The sequence below is a fragment of the Lampris incognitus genome, chromosome 19 (assembly GCF_029633865.1).
Source record: "Lampris incognitus isolate fLamInc1 chromosome 19, fLamInc1.hap2, whole genome shotgun sequence".
In the NCBI taxonomy this organism is placed as follows: Eukaryota; Metazoa; Chordata; class Actinopteri; order Lampriformes; family Lampridae; genus Lampris; species Lampris incognitus.
Genome location: NC_079229.1, coordinates 17,434,431 through 17,460,988, shown reverse-complemented (window position 1 = coordinate 17,460,988; position 26,558 = coordinate 17,434,431). Strand labels below are relative to the sequence as shown.

Below are 26,558 nucleotides of genomic sequence, written 5' to 3'. Positions count from 1 at the left end.
CGGGCTCAGCGTCTACACACACACACACACAGACACACACACACACACACAGACACACACACACACACACACACACACACACACGCACATGGAGCAGAGCAGAGGAGAGACAGTGAGCCAGGTGAAGTGAAGAAAGCGTTAATTGAGTTGATGACGACTTCACTCATTATGTTACCGTAGGTGCAATAAAAGCTGTGCACCACCCCCAGAGCAAATTCTCCAGTGTAACGTTAATGCGTGAACTCGGCAGCAACAACACACAAATAAGGAACGTTACACTTCATAACGTGTTGTATTCATAACATGGGATATGGGGTGGGTCTGGATTGACTTGCCGTTCGGTCCGGATGCGGACTTTGAGAAGTCCTGTTTTAACACATGGACATCCCTAATAGAGCAGGTGATTTGTTTTGGTCTTGCAGCAGTTTACACCAGATACTGGCTTAATTTATATATCCTGTGTGTGTGTTATCATTGCTGCCCTTGTGTGTGCGTTAATATTGAAGAAGGACACTTCCTTTTGCAAAAGGAAGTGTCCTTCTTCAGTCCTTCTTCAAAGTGTGACGAAAGGTATAAATGTACTACATGGCTTCTGGGTAGCGTAGCGGTCTATTCCGTTGCCTACCAATACAGAGATCGGTGGTTCAAATCCCCGTGTTACCTCCGGCTTGGTCGGGCGTCCCTACAGACACAATTGGCCATGTCTGCGGGTGGGAAGCCGGATGTGGGTATGTGTCTTGGTCTGGTCGCTGCACTAGCGCCTCCTCTGGTCAGTAGGGGCACCTGTTCGGGGGGAGGGAGAACTGGGGGGAATAGTGTGATCCTCCCATGCACTACTACATCCCCCTGGTGAAACTCCTCACTGTCAGGTGAAAAGAAGCGGCTGGCGACTCCACATGTATCAGAGGAGACATATGGTAGTCTGCAGCCCTCCCCGGATCAGCAGAGGGGGTGGAGCAGCGACCAGGGTGGCTCAGAAGAGTGGGGTACAATTGGGGAGAAAAGGGGGGGGTCCAAAAAAATGCACTACATGACCTGTGAGGACGAATTAAGAGTTTGACTTAAAAATTACAAACTATTCCTGTAACCCATTTGATAAGCGAAGGGCAAGGCACATGTATTTACTATATAGCACATTGCAGCAGCAAGGCAATTCAGAGTGCTTTACATGAAACATAAACGGCATTAAGAGAAGCAACGTGAGGCAATAAAAAGACATTTAAAAACAAATAAAAAGGCAGTAAAAGTTACAGTGCGGCGGCACGGTGGCACAGTGGTTAGCACAGTCGCCTCACAGCAAGAAGGTCCGGGGTTCGAGCCCCGGGGTAGTCCAACCTTGGTGGATCATCCTGGGTCGTCCTCTGTGTGGAGTTTGCATGTTCTCCTCGTGCCTGCATGGGTTTCCTCCGGTTTCCTCCCACAGTCCAAAGGCATGTAAGTCAGGTGAATCAGCCATACTAAACTGTCCCTAGGTATGTGTGTGTGTGTGTGTGTGTGTGTGTGTGTGTGTGTGTGTGTGTGTGTGTGTGTGTGTGTGTGTGTGTGTGTGTGTGTGTGTGTGTGATGGTTTTTGAGCCACTTCTGCAGAGAGAGAAGTTTGAGACTGAGAGTTCACTTAGGGCTTTTCCTCTGTAGTACGTGTGTGGACCAGTTGTTGTAGGCTCATCAGAGAAAATGGTCAAGGCGGTTGCTTTATGACCTGATTACAATCACACACTCAGAACACTCACTGCTTGAGAGATGGACGGAGAGAGAGAGAGGAGAGAGAGAGAGAGAGAGAGAGAGAGAGAGGAGAGAGGAGAGAGGGAGAGATGTTCAAAGGCAGGGAACTGAAGGAGTGAAGAGAGATTTGTCCCTTGGTACGTGTGCGTCTACACTTGCTAAAAGTGTTGCTTCAGAGTATTTAGTTGCATGTGTGCGTGTGTGTGTGCGTGCGTGCACACATTTCAGCAATTACCCATTTGTACAAGCCTGCCTATCTGCCAAAAGAGAAGGGGAGAGAGAGGACAAAAATGGGGGGGGGGGGTTGGAAGGAGAAAGAGATGAGAGAAAACAAGAGAGTGGGAGAGAAAATAGGCAGACAGAGACTCAAGGAGTTGGAAAAAAAGAGGCTGATTAGTAAAAGTCAGAGAAGGCAAGTGCCCCCCCCTCCCTCCCTCCCTCCCTCCCTCACACACACACACACACACACACACACACACACACACACACACACACACACACACTGTTTGAATCTAAAGGCTTGATTGCCAACAACATACAAGGTCTGCCTTATTTATCACCCTCCTCCCCTCATCCAATTCTTTCTCTTAGACACACACACACACACACACACGCACACACACACACACAAACACACACACACGAACACACTATTTCTGTCACCCTTTGCCCGTCTCTACTTCTCGTTCCTTCCCGTATTTTTTTTTCCGTCCTCTGAAACACATGCACTTCATCTCTTTCTCTCGCTCTCGGTCTTCCCTTCCTCACACTGTCACGATTTCTTTTGTCTCAGGTTTCTTTCCATCGCCCCTCAGCTTCCAGGTCGGGGTTGTAAGTCGGGGGGTGGGGGGGGGGTCACAGTTTAGTACCATCTGTGTCACAATGACAGCGCCTCATGATTCCTTTAATAGCTGGCGTGTTCAGCCTTCATCTCATCAACGGCTCTCCTCTTCCTCTGCTTCGGGACTGGCTGCGGCGTCCTCTCCGCACCGTCCTCCCTTGTTATTTACAGGATGTCACGATGATTGACAAGTGTGAAGTGTGCTGTCGGGCATCAACACTGGCATGGCTGCTGGCAGTGGCTGTGTTAATTATCGCCCACAGCTTCCACAGCAATCGCTGTACTGGAGCCTCAGAGGGGGGGAAAGCCTGAGGACTGCGTTGTGTCTTTGTGTTGTTTTTGTAGGGCTCATATTTGTTAAGCGTCACATACCGCGTCAACGCTGCGTTTATTTGCTCGATCTTCCTTAAAAAGAGGGTTTTTTTTCTTTCTCTTCTCTTCTCCAGTCTGCCTTTAGATATGCAACAGTGTGGGGCTGCACTGTTTGATTAGCGCTTCTCAACTTTCCCTTGACAGACCCACCACCCACATTTGCAGTGCTGTGAGACGGGAAGGTTGGGCTGCAAACGATGGTTCGGTGGCGTTGGGATGATTTGTGAAAACGGCAGATTGTCCGCCGATCTGGGAGTCGCCAAGTTGTGCCAGTTATTTATTTGCGAGGCAACTGTGTAAACAAATGACGCCCTTCACCTCGTTAATCATGACAGAGCAAGTGCACGACTATTACCAGAACTGGTAACCTGAACACCACGGCCTGGACGTTTTTTTTGGGGGGGGGGGGGTTTGTATATAGATAGTGTCATTTTCAATATTAAAGGGAAGGTTTACAAGATGGTTGTGAGACCAGCTATGTCATATGGTTTGGAGACAGTGGCACTGATGAAAAGACAGGAGGAGGAGCTGGAGGTGGCAGAGTTGAAGATGCTAAGATTTTCACTGGGAGTGACGAAGAAGGACAGGATTAGGAATTATTATATTAGAGGGACCGCTCAGGTTGGACGGTTGGAGACAAAGTAAGAGAGGCAAGACTGAGATGGCTTGGACATGTGTGGAGGAGAGATGCTGAGTATATTGGGAGAAGGATGCTGAATATGGAGCTGCCAGGGAAGAGGAGAAGAGGAAGGCCAAAGAGGGTTATGGATGTGGTGAGGGAGGACATGCAGGTGGCTGGTGTGACAGAGGAAGATGCAGAAGACAGGAAGAAATGGAAACGGATGATCCGCTGTGGCGCCCCCTAGCGGGAGCAGCCGAACATAGTAGTAGTAGTAGTAGTAGTAGTCATTTTCAAAATGTGGTCCATATCTCACCTTTGATTTGGCCCTCTCATGATTTCTTTCTTTAAAAAAAAAAATCACTCAAGCACTCCTGCTTCCAGTACCTCTCTTGTCTCTGCCCCATTCACTTCATTTCTGTCAACCTATTTCTCTTCTCTTTCTTTCTTCTCTCTCTCCTTCGCTCTCTGCAGGGACTGACCAGATCCAGCAGCAAGGCCTAATTAGCATGTTTACAGAGTGAGAATGCTGATGAAGGGAAAGTTCATGTGTGTGTGCGTGTGTGTGTGTGTGTGTGCTACAGCTGACCAAAGTGATGCTAGTCCTCCCACCAATATGTAGAGAGGCATCTGGTACTCCATCCGACAAGGAGAGGAAGAAAATTATTTTGTGTGTGTGTGTGTGTATGTGTGTGTGTGCGTGCGTGCGTGCGTGTGTGGTTTGGCATATAGATGTATACGTGTACCCACATGTTTTGATGTGCTGGATGGAGCAAGCGGGGGGTCTGGTATAGAAAGGAGAGTTGTTAGAGCAGCATACTGGTGCCGTGAATAATTTATAGTCATCAGAAATAATTCACAAATCATGCAGGCACCCCGGTGCTCAGTCGAGTATTTCACTGTTGCCCATTCGGGGTAAATCCAGTGTCCAGTAACAAGCATACCCCTTTTGGGGCTACGAGCAGTCTTCTTACATTTTCATATACATACGTAGTCCAGTTTCCGAAGGGATATTAGCTCTTCCATCTTTATTTCTCTCTCAATACTGATTGCACAGTCATAGTTCTCTGGGGCTAGATGTCCTCCTTCACCAGAATCAATCACTCTCTCTCACTCTCTCTCTCGCTCGCTCTCTGATGAGAGACATTCACATATGTAATGTGGAGAGGTTAATTGGGTGCAGGTGTGGCTGGTGGACCAGCTGGACTGCTCCTGGTTGTGGATGTCCCCTGACTCAATCCTCATCCAGCCTGCCACACTGGAAATGAGGGTACTTTTCACCAGCACTGGTGTGTGTGTGTGTGTGTGTGTGTGTGTGTGTGAGAGATAGATGAAGCTCTGGTCGCTAACTGTAACCTGCGGCCTTCTGCCAGGACCCACCAGTTTACCCCCCCTCCTCAGAAAACATGAATCAAAGTTAAGACTCATCCAAGATTTATCCAAATATTGGTCCGGCGGCACTGGGGGCAACTTGTTCGCCCCCTAAATAATTCAAAAAGTAGATTTTTTTTTTTTTTTGCCATGGCCAAAAACAGTAAACCGTTACGCCTCGATGAAAGTTATCCTTCCCTGTTGGCGTAAGACGACTCCCTCTGAGAGTGGCAGGGTTCAGCACTAAGGACGGAGTCGTCCGCACGGCGTGTTGGGGGTGGGGGTGGGGGGGCTGGATGTAACGCGACACACTACACACCCGCAAGAGGAGAAATCCTCTACCATGGTCGGACCTCCATCCACCACGTCTCTCGGTCCAGATGTATCGGTCCTAGCCACCTTTAACTCAGGACTTGCAGTGCAGAACATCCTCACCGTTTTATCTGAACTTCAGCCCCCCTGACACACGGTGCTTTTTGTACTTTGCAACATCATTATGAAATATTAACGAAGAAGTCTTTAATAAAAGCATTTGAATAAAAGGCATTCTGAATATTGCTAAAATAGTGAATTATATGTAAAAGAGATGGTATCAAAATATCCGACGGCAGGTTTTCTACGCGTCCCACCAGGACAGTTTGCCTCGGCCGCATCAGTAGAAAACGCACAAGCTGTATTTTATTTGCGTTTTCCAGTGGTTTTCTTAATTGCAGTGAGTAGAGCCTTGCTAATAAGTGAGTCGTTAATTACATCTCTCTCTGTCTCCACCTTCTTCCCCGTCTTTCTCTTTTGCATTTTTTAATTACAGTTTAGTCAGAGACACAGGCCAGTACTAATTATGTATTTGTGTTTCTGTGTTATAATCTGTGTGTGTGTGTGTGTGTGTGTGTGGCTGTAGGCGTGCTGTGGAACCTGTCATCATGTGATGCCCTGAAGATGCCAATCATCCAGGATGCTCTTGCCGTGCTGACCAATAGTGTCATTATACCCAACTCTGCCTGGGACTCCTCCCCCAACCACCACGATGACCGCAAGCTCCACCTCCACACCTCCCAGGTGCTGCGCAATGCTACTGGCTGCCTCAGGTGAGAAACACACACACACACACACACACGTATATACACACACACTCACAAAAGCAATCTCGCCATTCTGGATTTCAATGGACAAAATTGTGATGTTATTATCTTTTTGAAGACACAGTGTTCACCCATTGTGCGTTTTAATTCTCTAGACCGCTGTGTGAAATGTGTGTCTTTAACACATGCACGTGTGTGCGTGTCTGTATGTGTGTGTGAAAGTGAGAAAACACAATATCCAGATATGATTAATGTAATAATATTAACAAAGATTTAAATGAGGCACATTATTTGTGTGTGTGTGTGTGTGTGTGTGTGTGTGTGTGTGTGTGTTGAAGTTCTTCTGCTGTGTGATTTATCAAAGTATACTTAGCCCACTTGTTTGAACAATACTTATTGCAGTCATATTTCTCTGGGGCTAAATTTTTCCTTCACTCAAGCTATTCACTCACTTTCAATCTCTCTTTTCTCTCTCTCTCTCTCTCTCTCTCTCTCTCTCTCTCTCTCTCTCTCTCTCTCTCTCTCTCTCTCTCTGTCTGTCTGTCTGTCTGTCTGTCTCTCTGTCTCTCTCTCTGTCTCTCTCTCTCTCTGACTTGTATCCATAGCAACAGCTCTTTCACTTGTGTGAGTCCGTATATCAAGACATCTTTGACTTCCATTTTGAAAGGGGTGGTGTTCATGTGTAGTATAACATGTTGATGCTGTGTGGTAATGAACTACTGTTAGGTAGGTAGCTGTGTGGGTCCTGATCATGTGTAGTAAAACATGCTGATGCTTTGTGGTAATGAACTACTGTTAGGTAGGTAGCTGTGTGGGTCCTGATCATGTGTAGTAAAACATGCTGATGCTTTGTGGTAATGAACTACTGTTAGGTAGGTAGCTGTGTGGGTCCTGATCATGTGTAGTAAAACATGCTGATGCTTTGTGGTAATGAACTACTGTTAGGTAGGTAGCTGTGTGGGTCCTGATCATGTGTAGTAAAACATGCTGATGCTTTGTGGTAATGAACTACTGTTAGGTAGGTAGCTGTGTGGGTCCTGTCTCAGTTGCATTCGGTAGATTGCAAACTAACATTGATGCATTTGTCAGTGTTAACTGAACGAAACACTTTTTAGTGAAAGCAAAACTAAAGTATTTCTGCTGCAAAAGGAACAATACTTAATTATCAACGCTCCTCCCTGTACAGTACTTGGTAGTACTCGTCCTGTGTGCTTTTCTCTTGCATATTCAGTGTCCGGGTTTGGTGAACATGCTGCAAGTATGACTTCTAATTTTGAAAGAGTTCTACGTATATACATTAAAAAGTACAATTCGAAAGTATTTCACACATATCTATGAAAAGAAATACCTGAAAAGAACCTTTCAGGCTAGATTAGTTGTGCTGTGAACTAAAAGTCACCTGTTCGAACCCCCAGAGAGATGGTAAAGTCTGGGCATGGCTCATGCTGAGTGGTGTTGTCACTAGAAGACTGTGGCTCACTGGGCTGCATTAGATGTGTAAAAGGGCGTTTAGGTGAAGTGGGGAAAATGAGTGCTGTGGAAAGTGTTCTCCAAACAGATAGAGTTTACTGTAAATAAACTCCGTCTCTTCAAACACAGTCATTTACTATGGCGTGTTTGGGTAGTGTGCTGGCAGTGTACTGGGGAAACTATCAATTCATTGCAATTCTCCAGATGTGACGTACATTACTGAAAAATGACTGGAGTTATTTCCCAATTGAGGGAAAGCAGTGGCACGGTGGCCCAGTTGTTAGCACGGTCACCTCACAGCAAGAGGGTCCGGGGTTCGGACCCCGCGGTAGTCCAACCTTGGGGATCCTCCCGGGTCCTCCTCTGTGTGGAGTTTGCATGTTCTCCCCTTGTCTGAGTGGGTTTCCTCCAGGTACTCCGGTTCCTCCCACAGTCTAAAGACCTGTAGGTCAGGTGAATCGGCCATACTGAATTGTCCCTAGGTGTGTGTGTGTGTGTGTGTTCATCATCAACCTTTATCGATATTCAAACACAATAACATGGTGGAGAATGGAAACTTTCCTGCTCACTGCAAATGAACATACATGCAGGCACATAGACTTCCCCCCCAACACACACACACACACACACACATGTGCACATACACACAGAGAACATGTAGTCCCTTGAAGGACAAATGAGATTTACACAGCTCTCAGTCTGACATTCATCCTCAAAAGAGATTTGAACATGGACACTCGGTAAGCTTCCACAAACTGACTGTTAATGGGAAGTTTCTGAGTCAAGCGGACATTCTCTTGAAATACACAAGCATATGAACTAATGTACACCTTTCAAGAAACGTCACACGGTACCAAATTACTGACACCCCGTTTGACATGAATCAACTCAATTTTGTTTGTAGAGGTTATCTCGTAGTGGTTTTCTTTGTATTATATTGTGTTTTTCATCGTTTAATTTTGTGTGTGTGTGTGTGTGTGTTTTCATTGTAAGCCCTGATTGAAAAACCAGATGTCCTTGATGCAAAAATTGAATTTTAGAAAACTCAAAAGAAAAAAAGAAGAATGAAGGTCAGTAGGAGCAAGATGAAATACCCATGCGTGAATGAGAGGGAGGCCAGTGGAATGATGAGGATGCAAGGAGTGGAGGTGACGAAGGTGGATGAGTTTAAATACTTGGGGCCAACTGTCCAAAGTAACGGGGAGTGCAGGAGAGAGGTGAAGAAGAGAGTGCAGGCAGGGTGGAGTGGGTGGAGAAGAGTGTCAGGAGTGATTTGTGACAGAAGGGTACCAGCAGGAGTTAAAGGGAAGGTTTACAAGATGGTTGTGAGACCAGCTATGTTATATGGTTTGGAGACAGTGGCACTGATGAAAAGACAGGAGGCGGAGCTGGAGGTGGCAGAGTTGAACATGCTAAGATTTTCATTGGGAGTGACGAAGAAGGACACAGCTCAGGTTGGACGGTTTGGAGACAAAGCAAGAGAGGCGAGATTGAGATGGTTTGGACATGTGTGGAGGAGAGATGCTGGGTATATTGGGAGAAGGATGCTGAATATGGAGCTGCCAGGGAAGAGGAAAAGAGGAAGGCCAAAGAGGAGGTTTCTGGATGTGGTGAGGGAGAAAATGCAGGCGGTTGGCATGACAGAGGACAATGCAGAGGACAGGAAGAAATGGAAACGGATGATCCGCTGTGGCGACCCCTAACGGGAGCAGCCAGAAGTAGTAGTAGATGCTAGTGTGCATTGGTGCGTGTGTGTGTGTGTGTGTGTGTCTTTGTGTGGTCGATTACATGCATGTGAATTTACGGGCAAGTGATTTATACAGACTCAAACGTCCGAGGATCTCTGGTGTCCCAACCTCGTTGTTGCTCTGCACAAATCAGAAACGTCCATGTGTTTCTAGTTTTAACTATGAACACCAATTTGCATAACGTTATTTGAAATATGTCTTGTTTAATGTGACATCCCATTATTGTGCTCTCGCTATTAGATGACCTTCAGCTGTGGCTGTGAACCATTTTAGGATCATTTGTAGCAGCTCCCACGTTGAACCCAATTCTTAGGTTCTATCAAACAGAACCACGTCTTCTCAAACACCATGCATTGGTGAAGCCATATAAATATTGTTGCACAGCTGCATTTTGATTCTATAATCAGGAGGAATTCGGGAATTCATTTGGAAATTCCTTTTCAAAGGGAGGAAGGACAAGTCTCCGCACTTACAACGTTTAAAAATGCTAACCGTTCTCTTTTTTCCTCCTATCCATAGTTTAAGCAGCTCTGATAAATATTAAATTATAGATTACTCATTGGATTTACTTGGTCCATTTGCTTCATGTAAAATTAAAACGTTCCCTAACACACTGCTAAAACAAACTCGAGCGAGAATCTTCAAATTGTGAAAACAAAGGCACAACATTAGGTGGAAGGAGTTTTTGTGGATGAATTAAAAGTGAATGAGTGGCAGATGTGTTCAAAGGCACGAAAATAGACTAAATAGACCAAACACTCTCGTATTTCCAGGAGGCTATCTGCCTCATCTTTCCTCTACATCTTCCTCATGTGTTTGGTTTCTCTGACGCATTTCCAAAGCTCCTCTCACTTTGTTATCAGTCATGGCTAGCATCGTCTCGAGACTTAGGATCCGTGTGACAAGTCAAGAATTCCCAACGCCACCGGGGGGGGGGGTGTATGTGTGTGCACACACGTGAGTTTTCCCCACTCGTGCGTGCTCGTGTGAAGATGCAGGGGGAGGACAAATGATGCTGTCAATACACTGGTCCAAACTGCAAAGCTGCAGATCACGTTGAAAAGAGTGCTCAAAAGAGAGGGAGAAACACACACACACACACACACACACACACACACACACACACACACACACACACACACACACACACACACACAAGACAATTGGTGGCAAATAAAAACAAGGGAAGAGGATGGAAATTGTAAGAAAAAAGGAGAGAGGTGTTGGAATAAAGGAGAAAGAGAGAGAGTAAGCAATAAAGAGAATGTGTGTGTGAGTGGGGGGGTAGCGACGGGGGAGGGAGGGAGACAGTGAGACAGAAAGGGAGGGGGAGGGGAGAGACAGAGGTCGGAGGGAGGGAGAGAGAGACAGGGAGGGGGAGGGAGAGAGAGGGGTTGGAGGGAGGGAGGTGGAGGGAGGGAGAGAGAGGGGGCAAGGGGGAGGGAGCCAGAGGGGGGACAGAGAGGGAGGGGGAGGGAGGGAGAGACAGAGAGAGGTGGAGGGAGGGAGAGAGACAAACAGAGCGAGGGGGAGGGAGGGAGAGAGAGAGACAGCGAGGGACGAGGGAGGGAGAGAAAGGGGGGTTGGAGGGAGGGAGACAGACAGACAGAGTGAGGGAGGGAGAGAGACAGACAGTGAGGGAGGGGGGAGGGATGGAGAGGGGGGGTGGAGGGAGAGTGAGAGGTGCTGTAAAACAGTGAGCAGGGGATAACAGGATCTGAAGGCTGGACAGTCCACGCGAGGGAGACAGAATGGGTGACTAATGGAAGTGTTGCCGCTGCTCTCCAGGGTGGCTGTCTATCCGGCTATCTGTTTTGTGGGGGTTGAAGTGACACAAGGCCACGGCGTTCAGGTCCCAGCGTCCGCCAGCCCCATCCCAGACCTCTCACTCATCCCATTATCCCCTCACTGGGCACGGGCTTGTTTGTGGGATAATGTGTTTACAAGACTTTATGTGCTGCGCACACTCAAGTGAACTGGTGTGTGTTGTTGAGAGACTAGCCTTCTCTTTAGTTTCTGAAAGTGTGTGTGTGTGTGTGTGTGTGTGTGTAGTATCATGGGCAGGTGGGCCCGTATCTGCGTTTCTACCCAAGGGATGGTGGAGGTTGTAGAGTAAATCACTCTCAGAAATCACAGCTGACATCGGGGAGTTGCATATGGTAATGGGAATGAACTGGTGTCAGGGCATCAGGTGTTTGGCTATGCCTCTGTGTGTGTGTGTGTGTGTGTGTGTGTGTGTGTGTGTGTGTGTGTGTGTGTGTGTGTGTGTGTGTGTGTGTGTGTGTGTGTGTGTTTATGAGAGTGCACGTATTTGGGTGTGAGGGAGCGTTCACATGTATCACATTTGGGCCAAGCAACTAATGACTCAGATGGACCCAGAAGTCTTAATGGGAAAGCCTCTCAAAATGCACAAATACACACACACACACACACACACACACACACACACACACACATGCTCCTTTATCAGGCAAGGCACAGGTGTGTTCTGTGGTAGGGTTTCCATGTCATCCTTTTAGGGCCATTTCACCTCCCCACAAGTTGTTGGTTCACAGCCAAGCCAGCCAGAATAACAGTTAGCACTACCTCTTCACAAGAGAGGCTCTGCTGGTGTGTGTATGAATGTAAGTGTTTGTGCGATTGTGTTTTGTGGTCTGTGAGGCTCACACATACACTTAAACTTGCACCACCCCTCATTCACCATTAGATACTGCAAAAGAACAATAAGATGTGAAGCGAATCAAAAACATTTCTGTGTGAGGGGCGTCCGGGTAGCGGAGCGGTCTATTCCGTTGCCTACCAACACGGGGGACCAGCGGTTCGAATCCCCATGTTACATCCGGCTTGGTTGGGCGTCCCTACACACACGATTGGCCGTGTCTACGGGTGGGAAGCCGGATGTGGGTATGTCTCCTGGTCGCTGCACTAGCGCCTCATCTGGTTGGTCGGGGCACCTGTTCAGGGCGGAGGGGGAACAAGGGGGAATAGCGTGATCCTCCCACGTGCTACGTCCCCCTGGCGAAACTCCTCACTGTCAGGTGAAAAGAAGCAGTTGGCGACTCCACATGTATCAGAGGAGGCATGTGGTAGTCTGCAGCTCTCCCCGGGTCAGCAGAGGGGGTGGAGCAGCGACCGGGACGGCTCAGAAGAGTGGGGTAATTGGACGGGTACAATTGACAATTGGGGGGAAATACAAAAAATAAGAAATATTTGTGTGTGTGTGTGTGTGTGTGTGTGTGTGTGTGTGTGTGTGTGTGTGTGTGTGTGTGTGTGTGTATGTACTTGGCTGAATGTGTTTCAATAGTTGTTATACTATTAAGGTGAATGGAGTTGTGAGCAAACAGGAGAGTGCATGTGTGTTTTCACCATCTGATCAGGAGCAATAGACACCACCGACAACTTTACACACACACACACACACACACACACACACACACACACACATACACACACACACACACACACGCACACACACACCCACACACACAGTCATTCATGCACATGTGCACATTTACTGACTTTCATGATCACACAGTCAGGTACAGCCACACCGCACCAGCTGTTTGAGTCACTCAGCGGTCATTTGTTCCTTGGACGGCATTAGAGAGCCCATCTGTCCTTGAGTCACGTTTTTCCAGAGCCTTGTTTGTAAGTGTTACGTGCTTCTTAAAGCTTTAATCGTGAAGATTAACACAACTTCTTGGATACTTTCAGCTGCAAGCATATTAAGGACAGCCGCTAATCCACAAATGTCCAGACCACCATCAGGTTTGAAGTGATTGCTCATTATAATAGTCACGGTGGGTGGGAATTTTCCTGGAAAGCAAATCGGCACGTCAGTGTTTTGCGTCTTCGCCGTTGCAACCACGTGAGGAAGACTAAGGTGGATAGCGATGAGTTTAAAGAGGTGTTTTTGTGGCTAACAAGACGATATGACGAGCCGAGGTGGTTGCTGACCCTTTCCAGCAGGTACCACAACATCAGTAGCTCAACCTCAAAACACGGGTTCAACCATGGCTGTTATTCTTTTCTTTTTAGTTTTTATTCTTTTTTATTAAATCTTTATGGCTGTGGGAAAACAGCAATGGGGGGCTGTTTTCATTTCCAACGGATCTCTGGGATTTGGAGAGTTCAAACACCAATGTATTTCCCACATTTCACCATAGGAAGGAACAAGTTGCACAAAATCGACAATCTTCTGCTTTGTAGCGTTGAGTCAAGCCAGTTTTATTTGTATAGCCCAGTATCACAAAGTACAAATTTGCCTTAGTGGGCTTTACAGCAACACAGGATCCTGTCCTTGGACCCTCACATCGGATAAGGAACAACTCCCTAAAAAAAACCTTTAACAGGGAGGAAAAATAGGGAGAAACCTCAGAGACAGCAACAGAGGAGGGATCTCTCTCCCAAGATGGACCGACATGCAATGGATTGTTGTGTGTACAGAATAAAACACAATTTACAGAATACAACATTGTAAGAGGAAAACAGAATTATGATTATAAGATATATGAAGAATAACAGGAGCAGCCGAAAGTCATAGTAGTAGTAGTAGTAAAATATATGAAGAATATGATGAAGAGGATGCCAAGCAGTGTCCAGATGCCACAAGAACAGCCCAGGACCTGCGCCACGTGACCACCATCACCATGTAGACCTGACAGGAGGACAGACTACACATGCACACAGGGGAGACTCACATCACACCATTCACATACATGGGAGAAGAGACAAGAAAAAACATTGGTCACACATCGGAGAGAGAGAAGGATGTAACGTTGAAACAGGATAACAAGATTATATGGATTTATAAGATATATAAAGAATGTGATGAGGAGGATGCCAAGCAGTGTCCAGGTGGTGACAACCGTCACCATGTAGACCTGGGAGGACAGACTATACATGCACACAAGGGTGACTCACATCACACCATTCACATACACAGGAGAAGAGAAAGGAGACGACATTCAGAGAGAAGAGATGTGAGAGAAGAGAACGGTTTGCAACAGCCAATAATCTATATTCCGTAATCTCATCAGCAGAACAGTGCGAGACCGAAACCAACCCGCGATGCAGTACAGGTCGTGAAGGACTCAAATGACAACTAAATGTAGATTAAGGCAAAAATATGAGTTTTGATTTTGGATTTAAAGGACTCAACAGACTGACTGTCTGATGGCAGCAGGCAGGTTATTCCACAAGAACGGGACACGATAGGAAAAGGCCTTGCCTCTGGCTGGCGTGGTGATCTATTCCGTTGCCTACCAACGCGGGGATCGCTGGTTTGAATCCCCATGTTACCTCCGGTTTGATCGGGCGTCCCTACAGACACAATTGGCCGTATCTGTGGGTGGAAAGCCGGATGTGGGTATGTGTCCTGGTTGCTGCACTAGCGCCTCCTCTGGTCAGTCAGGGCACCTGTTTGGGGGGGGGGGTTGGGGGAATAGCATGATCCTCCCACACGCTACATCCCCCTGGCGAAACTCCTCGTTGTCAGGTGAAAAGAAGCGGCTGGTGACTCCACATGTATTGGGGGAGACGAGGTAGTCTGCAGCCCTCCCTGGATCAGCAGAGGGGGTGGAGCAGCGACCGGGGTGGATCAGAATAGTGGAGTAATTCACCAGATACAATTAGGGGTGGGAAAGGGGGGGGGCTGCCTGCCACCAGCCAACTTCTTTTTAACTTTGAGTACACACAGGAGCCCTGTATTTTAAGAGCGAAGAGCTCACGATGGAATATGCATCAAGGAGCTCAAACAGGAGGTAAAAAAAGGAGATCAGACAGGTAAGATGGGGCAAGCCCATTCAGGATTTTATAAGTCAGCAGAAGTGCCTTGAATTCTGACCTAACATGGATAGGAAGCCAATGAAGGGAGGCAAGAATTGGTGTAATATGGTCAAGATTTCTAGTTTCAGTTAGGACTCTGGCTGCAGCATTCTGAACCATCTGAAGACTTTCAGTCCTAGCATGTGGCAGACCTGGAAACAGAACATGACAGTGATCAAGTCCGGAGGAAACAAGTGCATGTATTACCGTCTCTGTGTCAGCCATGGACAGGAAAGACCGAATTTTAGCTGTGTTGTGTAACTGAAAAAAGGCAGTCTTGGTGATTTCTTTACTGCGCTTATCAAAGACAAGGCTGGCATCAAACGTAACGCCAAGATTTTTGGCTGCCACACTTTGTGAAATCCCAGAGTTGTCTAGCATCACTGTTGCTTTAGACAGCTAAAACTTTACAGGTTGACTTTGCGACCACAAAGCACCACTGCAGTCTTTTCCTCTGACTTTGGTGGAAAAGGAAGAAATGTTACAACTCAGCCAGTCACATTTAAAAGTCTGATTTGCCCAACTTGATAATCCGACAAGGTGCCGTGTTCAAGTGGTTCCTCCCGGTGGAAAAAGTTGTCTACCCGATATTCCCGACTGCACTTGAATGTACAATAAGAATGCGAGAGTGTGTATTCCACGCGCGCACACACCTCCTTACCACTCCCCTAGTCCCCTGGCTTGTTGCCTGAAGTAAAGACAAGTTAAGAGTTTGCCCGGATATATAAGAGTTTAGCTGTCATGAGTTGCTGTTTGCTGTGGAGGTTTCATGTGATGTCGAGCTGGTAAGGCCTCACACACCATTACGAACGCTCCAGGCGGTAAATTAGGTGTTTCATGTTTTTCAGTCTTAAAGGTGCAGTCCCCAATTATTGCACATGGGGCGGCTGTCGGCCCTGCGGCTGTCATAGTCAGACTTTGTAAGCTTTGTTCGCTTTATTATTTGCGAATGAGGAAGTCAGCCAGTGTCGCATCACTTTCACTTCCTTCTGAGGCTTTCAGCCATCCTCATTTCACAAGCAAATACACATTTATTTATTTTTTTGCTTTTTAATTTTCTTCAGATTTTTTCTCCCCAATTGTACTTGGCCAATTACCCCACTCTTCCGAGACGTCCAGGGCACTGCTCTACCGATCCAGGGAGGGCTGCAGACTACCCCATGCCTCCTCCAATACATGTGGAGTCGCCAGCCGCTTCTTTTCACCTGACAGTGAGGAGTTTCACCAGGGGGACGTAGCGCATGGGAGGATCACGCTATTCCCTCATTTCCCCCTCCCCTCTGAACAGGCGCCCCGACCGACCAGAGGAGGCGCTAGTGCAGCGACCAGGACACACAACCCACATTCGGCTTCCCACCCGCAGACATGGCCAATTGTGTCTGTAGGGACGCCTGACCAGGCCGGATGTAACATGAGGATTCGAACCGGCGATCCCCGTGTATACACATTGTTGACCCGATGGTGAGATGTCATGTTTCGTCTCAACAGTAGAGCACTTGTGTTGCTGCAATGCTCCACAAAGCCGATGCAGCGCATGCCATTATGGATTGCACCTTTAATGGTAAAATAAGGTTGTTTTTAATACTTTTTTATACTTTTCCCCTAACTACAACAGTCCTCGGGTACAGCTGTTTTTGTCGGTTTTGCAGTAATTTTACAGCATAACCTTCACCCATCAAGGACCGTAAACTTTTTCCAGCCTTTTGAATTTCCATATTTTCTAATGTGTCCCCTTATGAAGTGCTCTAATCCACCTGTTAATGCGATTAGCAGACTACAGGCTACACAGCTTCCCTCGTGACTCGTTGCAACATCCTACAATGACGGCTAAAGTAATGTTTATTTTACTTCAAGGCTGTTTTGTTGTAAGAAGTGACTGGATTATACTGTTAAGAGGGCTAACAGCATGTTAAACCATAAGCTAAAGTGGTACACGGGGAATTTGTCAAACTCCTGAGTAAATGTAAGGAATGCATAGGACCAGCAACATTAACAGGGGGTCGCTGTTACATAAGTGGCACAAAAATAACAGCTCTGAAATTCCGAATAGGATGCGGGATTGAATTCAGAGCCTTAGTTGCTCAATAGGTAATTATCTGAAGAAGCAGGCTAATGAATTAGACGGAATTAATGGAGAGAAACAGCAGATAGGAAGAAGTGATGGCTTGTAATAGAGTCCTTAACTGATAGCGATTACCCATTAGATTTAGAAACCCACGTGCACGCAAATACGCTCAAGTATGTGTACAAACACATACACACATTTTCTACATCATTCCCTATATTTTCTGTAGTTTAGCTGATTGTCTAGCCTCCTTGATTTCTACTCGTTTTGAAAGACCTGATTTCTACTCTTTTTCAGCTTCCATTTAACAAAAAAACCCATCGACAACTTTTAGGATTAACCCCTTTTTTGCTGTCGAATTTGGCACGAGTTACTTGAAACACTGGCCACACTTTGAGTAGCTGTAAATAGTGATTAATACATGAGTAATGGTTACTCATTAAGGTGTTATAACACATGTGTTAACTATATTAATTACAGTTTTGTGATAATTGTTAATAGTCACATTGCAAGCCTGTTAAGTTTAGGTGCAAAGTCTTAAATGGTGGGTATATGAGGGTAAGAGCAATTTTGCTGTACACAGTCTAGTCTAGTTAAGACAGAAAAAGGAAGAAGGCACTAGAAACAGCATTAAAAGGTATATTATTCATTCATTATCCAAACTGCTTATCCTGCTCTCAGGGTTGTGGGGATGCTGGAGCCTATCCCAGCAGTCATTGGGCGGCAGGCAGGGAGACACCCTGGACAGGCCGCCAGTCCAACACAAGGCTGAAACACACAAACACATTCACACCTAGGGACAATTTAGTATGGCCGATTCACCTGACCTACATGTCTTTGGACTGTGGGAGGAAACCGGAGCACCCGGAGGAAACCCATGCAGACACGGGGAGAACATGCAAACTCCACACAGAGGACCACCTGGGACGACTCCCAAGGTTGGACTACCCCGGGGCTCGAACCCAGGACCTTCTTGCTGTGAGGCGACCGTACTAACTACTGCGCCACCGTGTTGGTAAAAGGCACATTAGTAAGGCATTTATTTGTATTTTTAAGCCATCCTCTGGTGTTAACAACTGTGTTATAAGAGTTTATATGTTCCATATATTAACCATTGCAGGACATCCTGCAAGGCCTGGTAGAAGGGACTAGGAAGAGAGGGAGACCGAGAAGAACCTGGGTAAACAACATCGGAGAATGGCTACAGATGAGCGTAGTGGAGGCGGGGAGAGCTGCGATGGATAGGGAACGGTGGAAGAGACTTGTTGAGGCATCAACTGTGCTTCCATGACCTCCATAGGTTACAGAACTGATGATGATGATGATATTAATCATTTATTAATCACTATTTACAGCTACTTATTATAAAACATTACCAAGCACCCTGTAGATAACAGAGTCAAAAGGTGGTGGATAGCTAGCATAAAGGAGGATTCATTCCTGATCCCTGGCCAATGCTGGGCATAAGGCAAGACATTAAAGAGGAGAGTAGGGATCACCCTTACTGCGCTACAATAAGGATATGGACCATCATTTTCTTGTAAAAAAAATATTTTTTTTAAATACTCGGCGAGAAACAGAAGTCCTGTACCTTGAAAAAGGATTTCTCGTCTTAATCCCCAGTTACTGATCTTTGGTCCTCTGAGGGGCCGTTCACGCGTTGTGTCTTTTGCACGCAAATTCATTATTTTCAATAGACGTGCAACAAGCATGCTCAAAACCGAAAGCGAGGCTGTTGTGGCGTGCATTCTTGCAACGGGCTTGTTTTTTAAGACGCGTCTGTGGCGCACCGAGATGGAAAAATCCCAACTTTCTCGAACATAGCAGGCGCACCGCAGGTCATGTGACAAGAATTAACTGATCAGCTCCACAGGACCTGCTTCACCCTTTCCGTCTAAGGACAAATCTAGCAGTAAAGCTACTGTGAGGGATTTATGGTGCTGGAAATACATTTATCTTTGTTTTGACGTTTTTCTTTGTTCAGTTAGTTTAGTCAGTGAGGCTCACTGCTAAATTACTGTAGTTTTTCCGCTTGAAATGACCAAATCCACAGACTGCTTGTAATTTGGTCCAATTGTCCCATTTCGTGTCATGTAACTTACGTCATCGCAGTGCGCAGCTTTTGGTTGCCTAGTAACGTCAGGCGCGACGGTAGCGCAACCTCCTAAGCACCTTGGATAAAAGAATGAAAGCAGCACAGCCGGCGTTGTCCACGCGTTTTCAGATGCAACATGTGAACGGCCCCTAATACAATGCTCACACTCGGCTTTGGCTGTCTTAACATGACCGTGTCAGCTAGGCTGATGGTCTGATTATATCCCAGTTCAAATCCATTTAAATTCACGTTTCTATCCTGTCTTCCATGCTGCAAATCTGATGATCAGCAGGAGCACCATCACACACTCACACATAGCCTCTAGGCTGTGGAGTGATCGTTCCCTTTCCAGAGAGTCAGTTGTTATGCAAGCAAACACTCCCATGTACAGGAGAATAAACACACCCATAATGAGAGCAAAAACATTAAATCACGTAATGAGTCCTCTGATCAAAAAAAGTAAATATGTTCTGGTTGGTCTCCCTTCATTTTAATGGTAGCTGCTCAGGTTTTGGGGGCTTCCCAAAGTCTTTTAAAGCTGTATGTCTTTGAGGTTCCCTCTGCCTGAGTCTATTCAGACAGCTCACAGCTGGCTGGAACTCCTGCTGTCTCCCCATCGGCTGCAGTGATCAGTAAGCAGTGCTTGCGTTGCTAGTTATTTATGAATTATTCTGACTGGGCTTCACCAGAGAGACACGGAAAGGGTCAGAAAGAGTTCCCAACTCATCTATCAACCCTTCTTTGTCACTATTCTCACTCGTCAACTTAGTGACGGTGTCTACGGTGATATTTCCTAGTTCTATAAATTCCTCCTTCTTATATCCTTCTCTTCCCCCCCCCCCTTTGCTTTTCTCTCTAGCTGCCTGCCTGTTTCCCCTTCTCTTAAAGGGGGTTATTATGGAAAACAAGATTTTTCTTGTCTTGGGGTAGATTTCGCTGTCAGCGAGGAATACCATTTCCATGCTTTCGCAGCTCATAAATAAGATCTCTGTTTCACCGGAGATGTCTGTTTACTCAACCTGAACAACTAGCACCATACGAGCAAGTCATTCACAATTGTTCCTCGAGAGCGAACCCAGATTTTGCATGAAGCTACCCACGCAAAGAGCAAGGTACCGTCCGGTTGAGCAGCCATTGTTTCTGTTAAGGGAGGGGGCGGGACCATCAGCACTGCAAGCCAATCAAAACAGCAGTTCATAAATGAGGCTTCCATGTTAATGACCCCCTCCCCAAACAGCCCATTTCTTTAGCGTTAGGTGTGGGGCACTGAAAACCAAACACCTTTTGGTGAAAGAAATGTCGTAGATGTGTTTTATTGACACAATACAGTAGTTATGCCTTCTTCAAGACAGTAGGGAAATGCCCCCCCCCCACACTTTAACTTCCTACCTTCTTTACTGGTTTGAGGCTTCTCACACTCACCTGTCTCTTTGCTCACCTTTTCTCAGGGATTCAAAACATGAATCCACATGCACATCCTGGACATTTTTGTGTTTATATCTGCTCAGCCACATCGACAAACAACAAATAGAACACACACACACACACACACACACACACACACACACACAAGTGTAAGCACATGCTTACAGAAAACTGCGACTACCCACATTCAAAGGACATACATGCAACAAATATTCTAGTTTTTTGCAACCTGGGTCGTGTTTTTGTCATTTTTGCCACCGTGCATATTGCTTGTGAAATCGTTTTGCTTACTTCATTGTGGAGATTTTAGACATGGTGGCACCGCTACAGACGACTTTACAGAGCCATCTTTTGGGGCCGTGGAAAACAAGTGTCAGACATGGTTCAACAAGTCCATTTCAACCCAGTTATATAAACCAGATATTTGAAGTGAAAACATCACAGATAACCATTTTTACCTGAGAAGTCCATTAGTTCGGTCCATCACATTGCTGAGCTATTCCCTGGTTCAACTTGCAGGTGGGACCATTCTACTTTTCATAAGTACCCATTGTCAAAACACTTCTGACGCTCATTTTTTGTGGCCGCAAAAGATGCTGTTGTTAAGTTGTGTGCAGCGGTATTCCCATGTGTAAAATCTCTTTATTGCAGCCGGTGATTGCACGATGGCAAAAACTACAAAAATAAGACCCAGGTTGTAAAAAAAAAAACGGAATTATTTTATAAGTGGGAATAAGATGGCTCACTCCTTTTCCTATCTGTCATCCATTCACACTGTGCCTTCCTTGAAGGCTGTCACTTGACCTCCATTGACTTGTCTGCCTTGTCAACAAAAACACCTCTCTCTCTTCCTTTGCCTGATTCCTTGTCTGTCTCTCTGTAGACCTGCTCTTTGGCTGTTGTTGTTCGAGTCTGTGTAAGTGAATTCATGGACCTTGCGACAGAAAGAGTGAAACGCATAAGTCTTAGGTGAATAGGAAGAAAAAAAGGCAATACAGTGCAACACAATAAGATGAGACATTCACTGCAGGATACACTGCTCCAAAAAAGAGAAAAAACAAATCGACAGGCTTTAATTTTGGCTTTTGAAAGCCTGGCTCTCCTCGGTTTGTCAGCGGTTAGCCTATAAGGACAAGCATAGTGCAGAAAGGGAACTTCATGCGCTACAATGCATTGTCATGCTTCATAACATGACGTAACGCAACAACAACACTCACACATACACGGCAAACACACGCACAACATACTGTACAACAGATATACACTATACATATCACTCTGTGTTTCAATATTTGTTATCAACATTTTAAACATTTTAAAGTGGTGAACAGATTGGCGAGTTTGTCTGCGGGGATGTGGATTGCAACACACAGCTGTCAGAAGGGGTGGAAAATAATAAAATGGCTGCATGGAACAGAAGTTGAAGCAGAGTAATTATATGCACATCACATAGGTGCAAAGATATCAGAATAACATCAATGGGAAAAAACGGGGGTGCCCAGGGGTTAGCGCTGTTGCCTCACAGCAAGAAAGTCCTGGGTTCGAACCCTGGGGTTGTTGAACCTTTGGGGTCATCCCAGGTCGTCCTCTGTGTAGTTTGCATGTTCTCCCTGTGTCTGTGGTGGGTTTCCGCCGGGTGCTCCAGTTTCCCCCACCATCAAAAGAAACATGCATGTTAGGGTTAATACTCCTTTCCGTGCCCCTGAGCAAAGCAATGGAAAGAAGAACTGGAGTTGGTCCCCGGGCGCAGCATGAAGGCGGCAGTCCACTGCCCCTACTACACAGATCACAGCTAGGATGGGTTAATTTGCAGTGACTGAATTTCCCCAAGGCGATTAAGAAAGGAAACTTAATTTAAGCCACAAAAGTTTAATAATGAAAACGTTTCGATCCCACTTGGATCTTCGTCAGATCAGAACATTTGCGCCCAGTGCAATTTTACATGTAAGTGTACCTCATACGCCCATCCGATTACAGGAAAAACAATGACAGTTAAGAGGCACGACATCTTGTTCCACAAGAAATGTAATCTAGTTCATCAAATGCCCATATGGTTTAGTATATGTAGGAAAACCATGAAAAACCAGGATAACCGAGTACGGGAGCTGCATCTGAACCCAGTACCAGCGTAACCCGGTGGCGGTGCATTACCCAGTGGCCTCTCTCAGATACATTGGCATCGAGCACGTCAGATGTCCGAGAAGAGGAGGCGGTTTAAATTCCCTCTTATTTCAAAGAGAAACAGAAGTGCCATGAAAAACATCATTGGTGATGATGTAACCCTCTTTTATTCTAATCTCATAACATTATCCACACTAACAATAAGAATGCTTAATGGTACAGCACACTTTATTAACTAGGTTTTGACACAAGTTGTAGTGAGATGAAAAACGGGTGATTTAAAACGAAGTTATCAGAATCAGAATCACATTATTCGCCAAATGAAAAGATGCATAGGAATTTGACTTGGCAGATCAGTGCAGAACATTCAACAACACAAATGAGAACAATACGACTGCAATAAAAAATGTGTAACGTGCAATTTCCTGCATAGGGTAAATTGGACTTGTACTGTCCTCCTCAAGTCATGCAGACCACAAGAGGAAGGCCATTTTTGTCTGTTGGCTTGTGGTGGTTGGTTGAGAAGGGAAACTGTCTTTTGGAGAAAAAAATCTGTTCAGATGTCATGTGGTTCTGGTTCTGATGGATCAGTACTGCATCCCAGAGGGTAGTTCCTGGAACAGGTGGTGTTTTTTTCTGCTGTGCGCACAATGCGTTGCAGTCTATCCTTTGTGCGGACAGAGGTTGAGCCGAACCACACGGTTATGGATGAGGTGAGGATACTCTCAGTGGTGGGTGTGTAGAACTGGGACAGGACCGGTAGGGAGTCTTTGAGCTTCTGCAGCTGTCGCAGAAAGAAAATCCCCCTGATGAGCTTTTCTGATGATGGTGGTAGTGTTTGTCTCCCGTTTAAGGTCTTTGGAGATTCTGGTACCCAAGAATTTGAAGGTCTCCACCTCGCTTACAGCTGTGTTGTTAATTGCCAGGGGAAGATGGGTTGTTGTGGAAGCCGGTCACCATGTCTGCTGTTTTGTGTGTGTTGAGCTCCAGGTTGTTTTCAGAGTACCACGTAGTCAGGCAGGCCACTTCTTTCTTGCAGGGCTACTAAGGTTGTGTCATTTGTAAATGTTATCATTCTTTGACTTATAAAATCAAATGCATCTTCCATTGTTAGTTAAAGTGATTGTAGGGCATCCAAGTAGCATAGCAGTCTATTCCATTGCCTACCAATATGGGGATCGCCAGTTTGAATCCCTGTGTTACCCCCGGCTTGGTCGGGCATCCCTACAGACACAATTGGCCGTGTCTGGGGGTGGGAAAGCCGGATGTGGGTGGGTTCTGGTCGCTGCACTAGCGCCTCCTCTGGTCGGTCGGGGTGCCTTTTCAGAGGGGGGGGGCTGACTGAGGGGAATAGCGTGATCCTCCTATGCACTTTGTCCCCTTGGCGAAACTCCTCACTGTCAGGTGAAAAGAAGTGGCTGGTGACTCCACATGTATCGGAGGAGGTATGTGGTAGTCTGCAGCCCTCCGCGGATCGGCAGAGGGGGTGGAGCAGCGACCGGGACGGCTCTGAAGAGTGGGGTAATTGGCTGGATACAATTGGGGAGAAAAGGGGGGAATATTCCAAAAAATAAAGTGACTGTAAATTAGGCCTCATCTATAGAAGTATTCGTATATAGAGAGGGGTTGGGATTTTCGGGCACCCACCTATGCATAAGATTAAATGCCCAGTCACACTGCTTGTTTTCTTCTTCTTCTACCACATTTTGGCAGCACGGTGGCCCAGTGGTTAGCACTGTTGCCTCACAGCAAGAAGGTCCTGGCTTTGAACCCCAGGCCATCCTAGGTCCTTTCTGTGTGGAGTTTGCATGTTCTCCCCATGTCTGCGTGTGTTTCCTCCGGGTGCTCCGGTTTCCTCCCGCCACCAAAAAGACATGCATGTTAGGGTTAATACTCATGTCTGTGCCCCTGAGCAAGGCAATGGAAAGAAGAACTGGAGTTGGTCCACTGCCCACTGCTGCTATACAATAGGATGGGTTGAATGCGGAGAACAGATTCATTGTAAGAATTCAATGTCAAATAAAGTGGCTTTCATTCTTTCACACGAGGCATCGGATAAAAGAGCTGATGGGAATTTTAGTAGGAGTTAGCACATTCAAGGCAGAGTATGAAAGCAATAAAGAGTGCCTCCTCCACCTTTGTCTCCCAGTCCTTCTCGGCCGCCCAGCTCACACCTTGATACTTAGAACACTTCAAGGTGAAGTGTGTGCCGTGGTCTTTTGTTTTGTATTGACTTGTCAGGGGGATGGTGTCTGCTAAGCGTCGTTGCCGTTGGTGTACTTGTACAGCCATTAGCATTCAAAGCAGGTGAAAGTTATTTGACCTTCTCTTAGAGGTGGAGAACCGCGAGCGTGAAGTTTTAATTGAGCTCTTTGCTTCGTTCTCCCCCGCTCTGTTTTCTTATTTCTCTTCGTCTTTCTCATCAGTCCGACGAATGACTGACCTCGACTTATATAGACCGGAGAAGCTCGTGATCTCCTTATTATGTTGACATGATGGATGGGCTTATTTATTCACACCCTCACACCGTCTTCTCATTCACCGCCGCCGCTCCCAACTTCCTCGTCTGTTTCTGATGTTTGACCTATAAAGGAGGATGTTAACAGCACGCTGTTTCCAAATCTCAGTCAACAGCCGGATCATTTTGTTTCCTCTTGTTTCTCTGTGTGGATCAGAATCCTCCCAGCACTACGCCACCTCTCTTCCTCAGTGGTCTACCCACTCTCTGTCTCCCAACTCCCCGAGTCTGACAACACATTGTAATACCGTGACAATATCACAGCATTACAATTCTGCCTTTCCGACAGCAGACAACAGAATCAAGTGGAATTGATTTGGTCGATTGTGAATATGCTGGGAATATAATGAAGGGAATGGCAATATGGAGAGGGGTTTTCACCAAAGAGGCTGATGGAGGCTTGCATATAAAATATGTTTGTCCCCTAGGTGCAAATACATGCGCGCGCGCACACACACACACACACACACACACACACATTTGAGAAAACAAGCACACACACACATGTACAAATGGACAGACACTACTGTGTTGCAATATAGATTCTGCTAAGGGCTGTTTCAAGTGGGAACACACACACACACAGGAACACACAAATACGCGCACATGCTGTACGTGCACGCACTCACACAAACACAGAAATTATTTACTCACAAACATGTCCTATTCTTTGCTTTCAGCATATTACACTGGTGGGCAGCAGGCTGAGTGCAATAAAGCTTTATTTGGAAAAAATTTTTTTGTTTATTTGTTTATTTATTTGTTTATTTTCAAAGAACTATCCATAAAAAGAAACTGTCAGCAAAGTTGCCGTGTTTGGGGCAGGAAGCGTTCAATGCATGGCTTCCTCATACAAGAAATGTTTCTCTACTGATGACAATTATCTTGTTTGTAAGAAGTTACTTGGGGCATCCGGGTGGTGTAGCGGTCTATTCTGTTGCCTACCAACATGGGGATCACCAGTTCGAATCCCCGTGTTGCCTCCGGCTTGGTCGGGCGTCTGTACAGACACAATTGGCCGTGTCTGCGGGTGGGAAGCTGGATGTGGGTATGTGTCCTGGTCGCTGCACTAGCGCCTCCTCTGGTTGGTTGGGGCGCCTGTTTGGGGGGGGAATAGCGTGATCCTCCCACGCGCTACAATCCCCTGGTGAAACTCCTCACAGTCAGGTGAAAAGAAGCGGCTGGCGACTCCACATGTATCAGAGGAGGCATGTAGTAGTCTGCAGCCCTCCCCGGATCGGCAGAGGGGTGGAGCAGCGACTGGGACGGCTTGGAAGAGTGGGGTA

General features: G+C 46.3%; 1 protein-coding gene across 1 annotated transcript in view; it reads left to right on the top strand.

Annotated features, from left to right (window-relative positions):
* Window positions 1–26,558, top strand: part of ctnnd2a (catenin (cadherin-associated protein), delta 2a) — a 315,513-nt gene that overhangs the window by 230,074 nt on the left and 58,881 nt on the right. Inside the window, exon 14 of the mRNA XM_056299200.1 lies at window positions 5,824–6,010. Coding sequence (XP_056155175.1) covers window positions 5,824–6,010 — 187 coding nt within the window. The remainder of the gene's footprint in view (window positions 1–5,823; window positions 6,011–26,558) is intronic.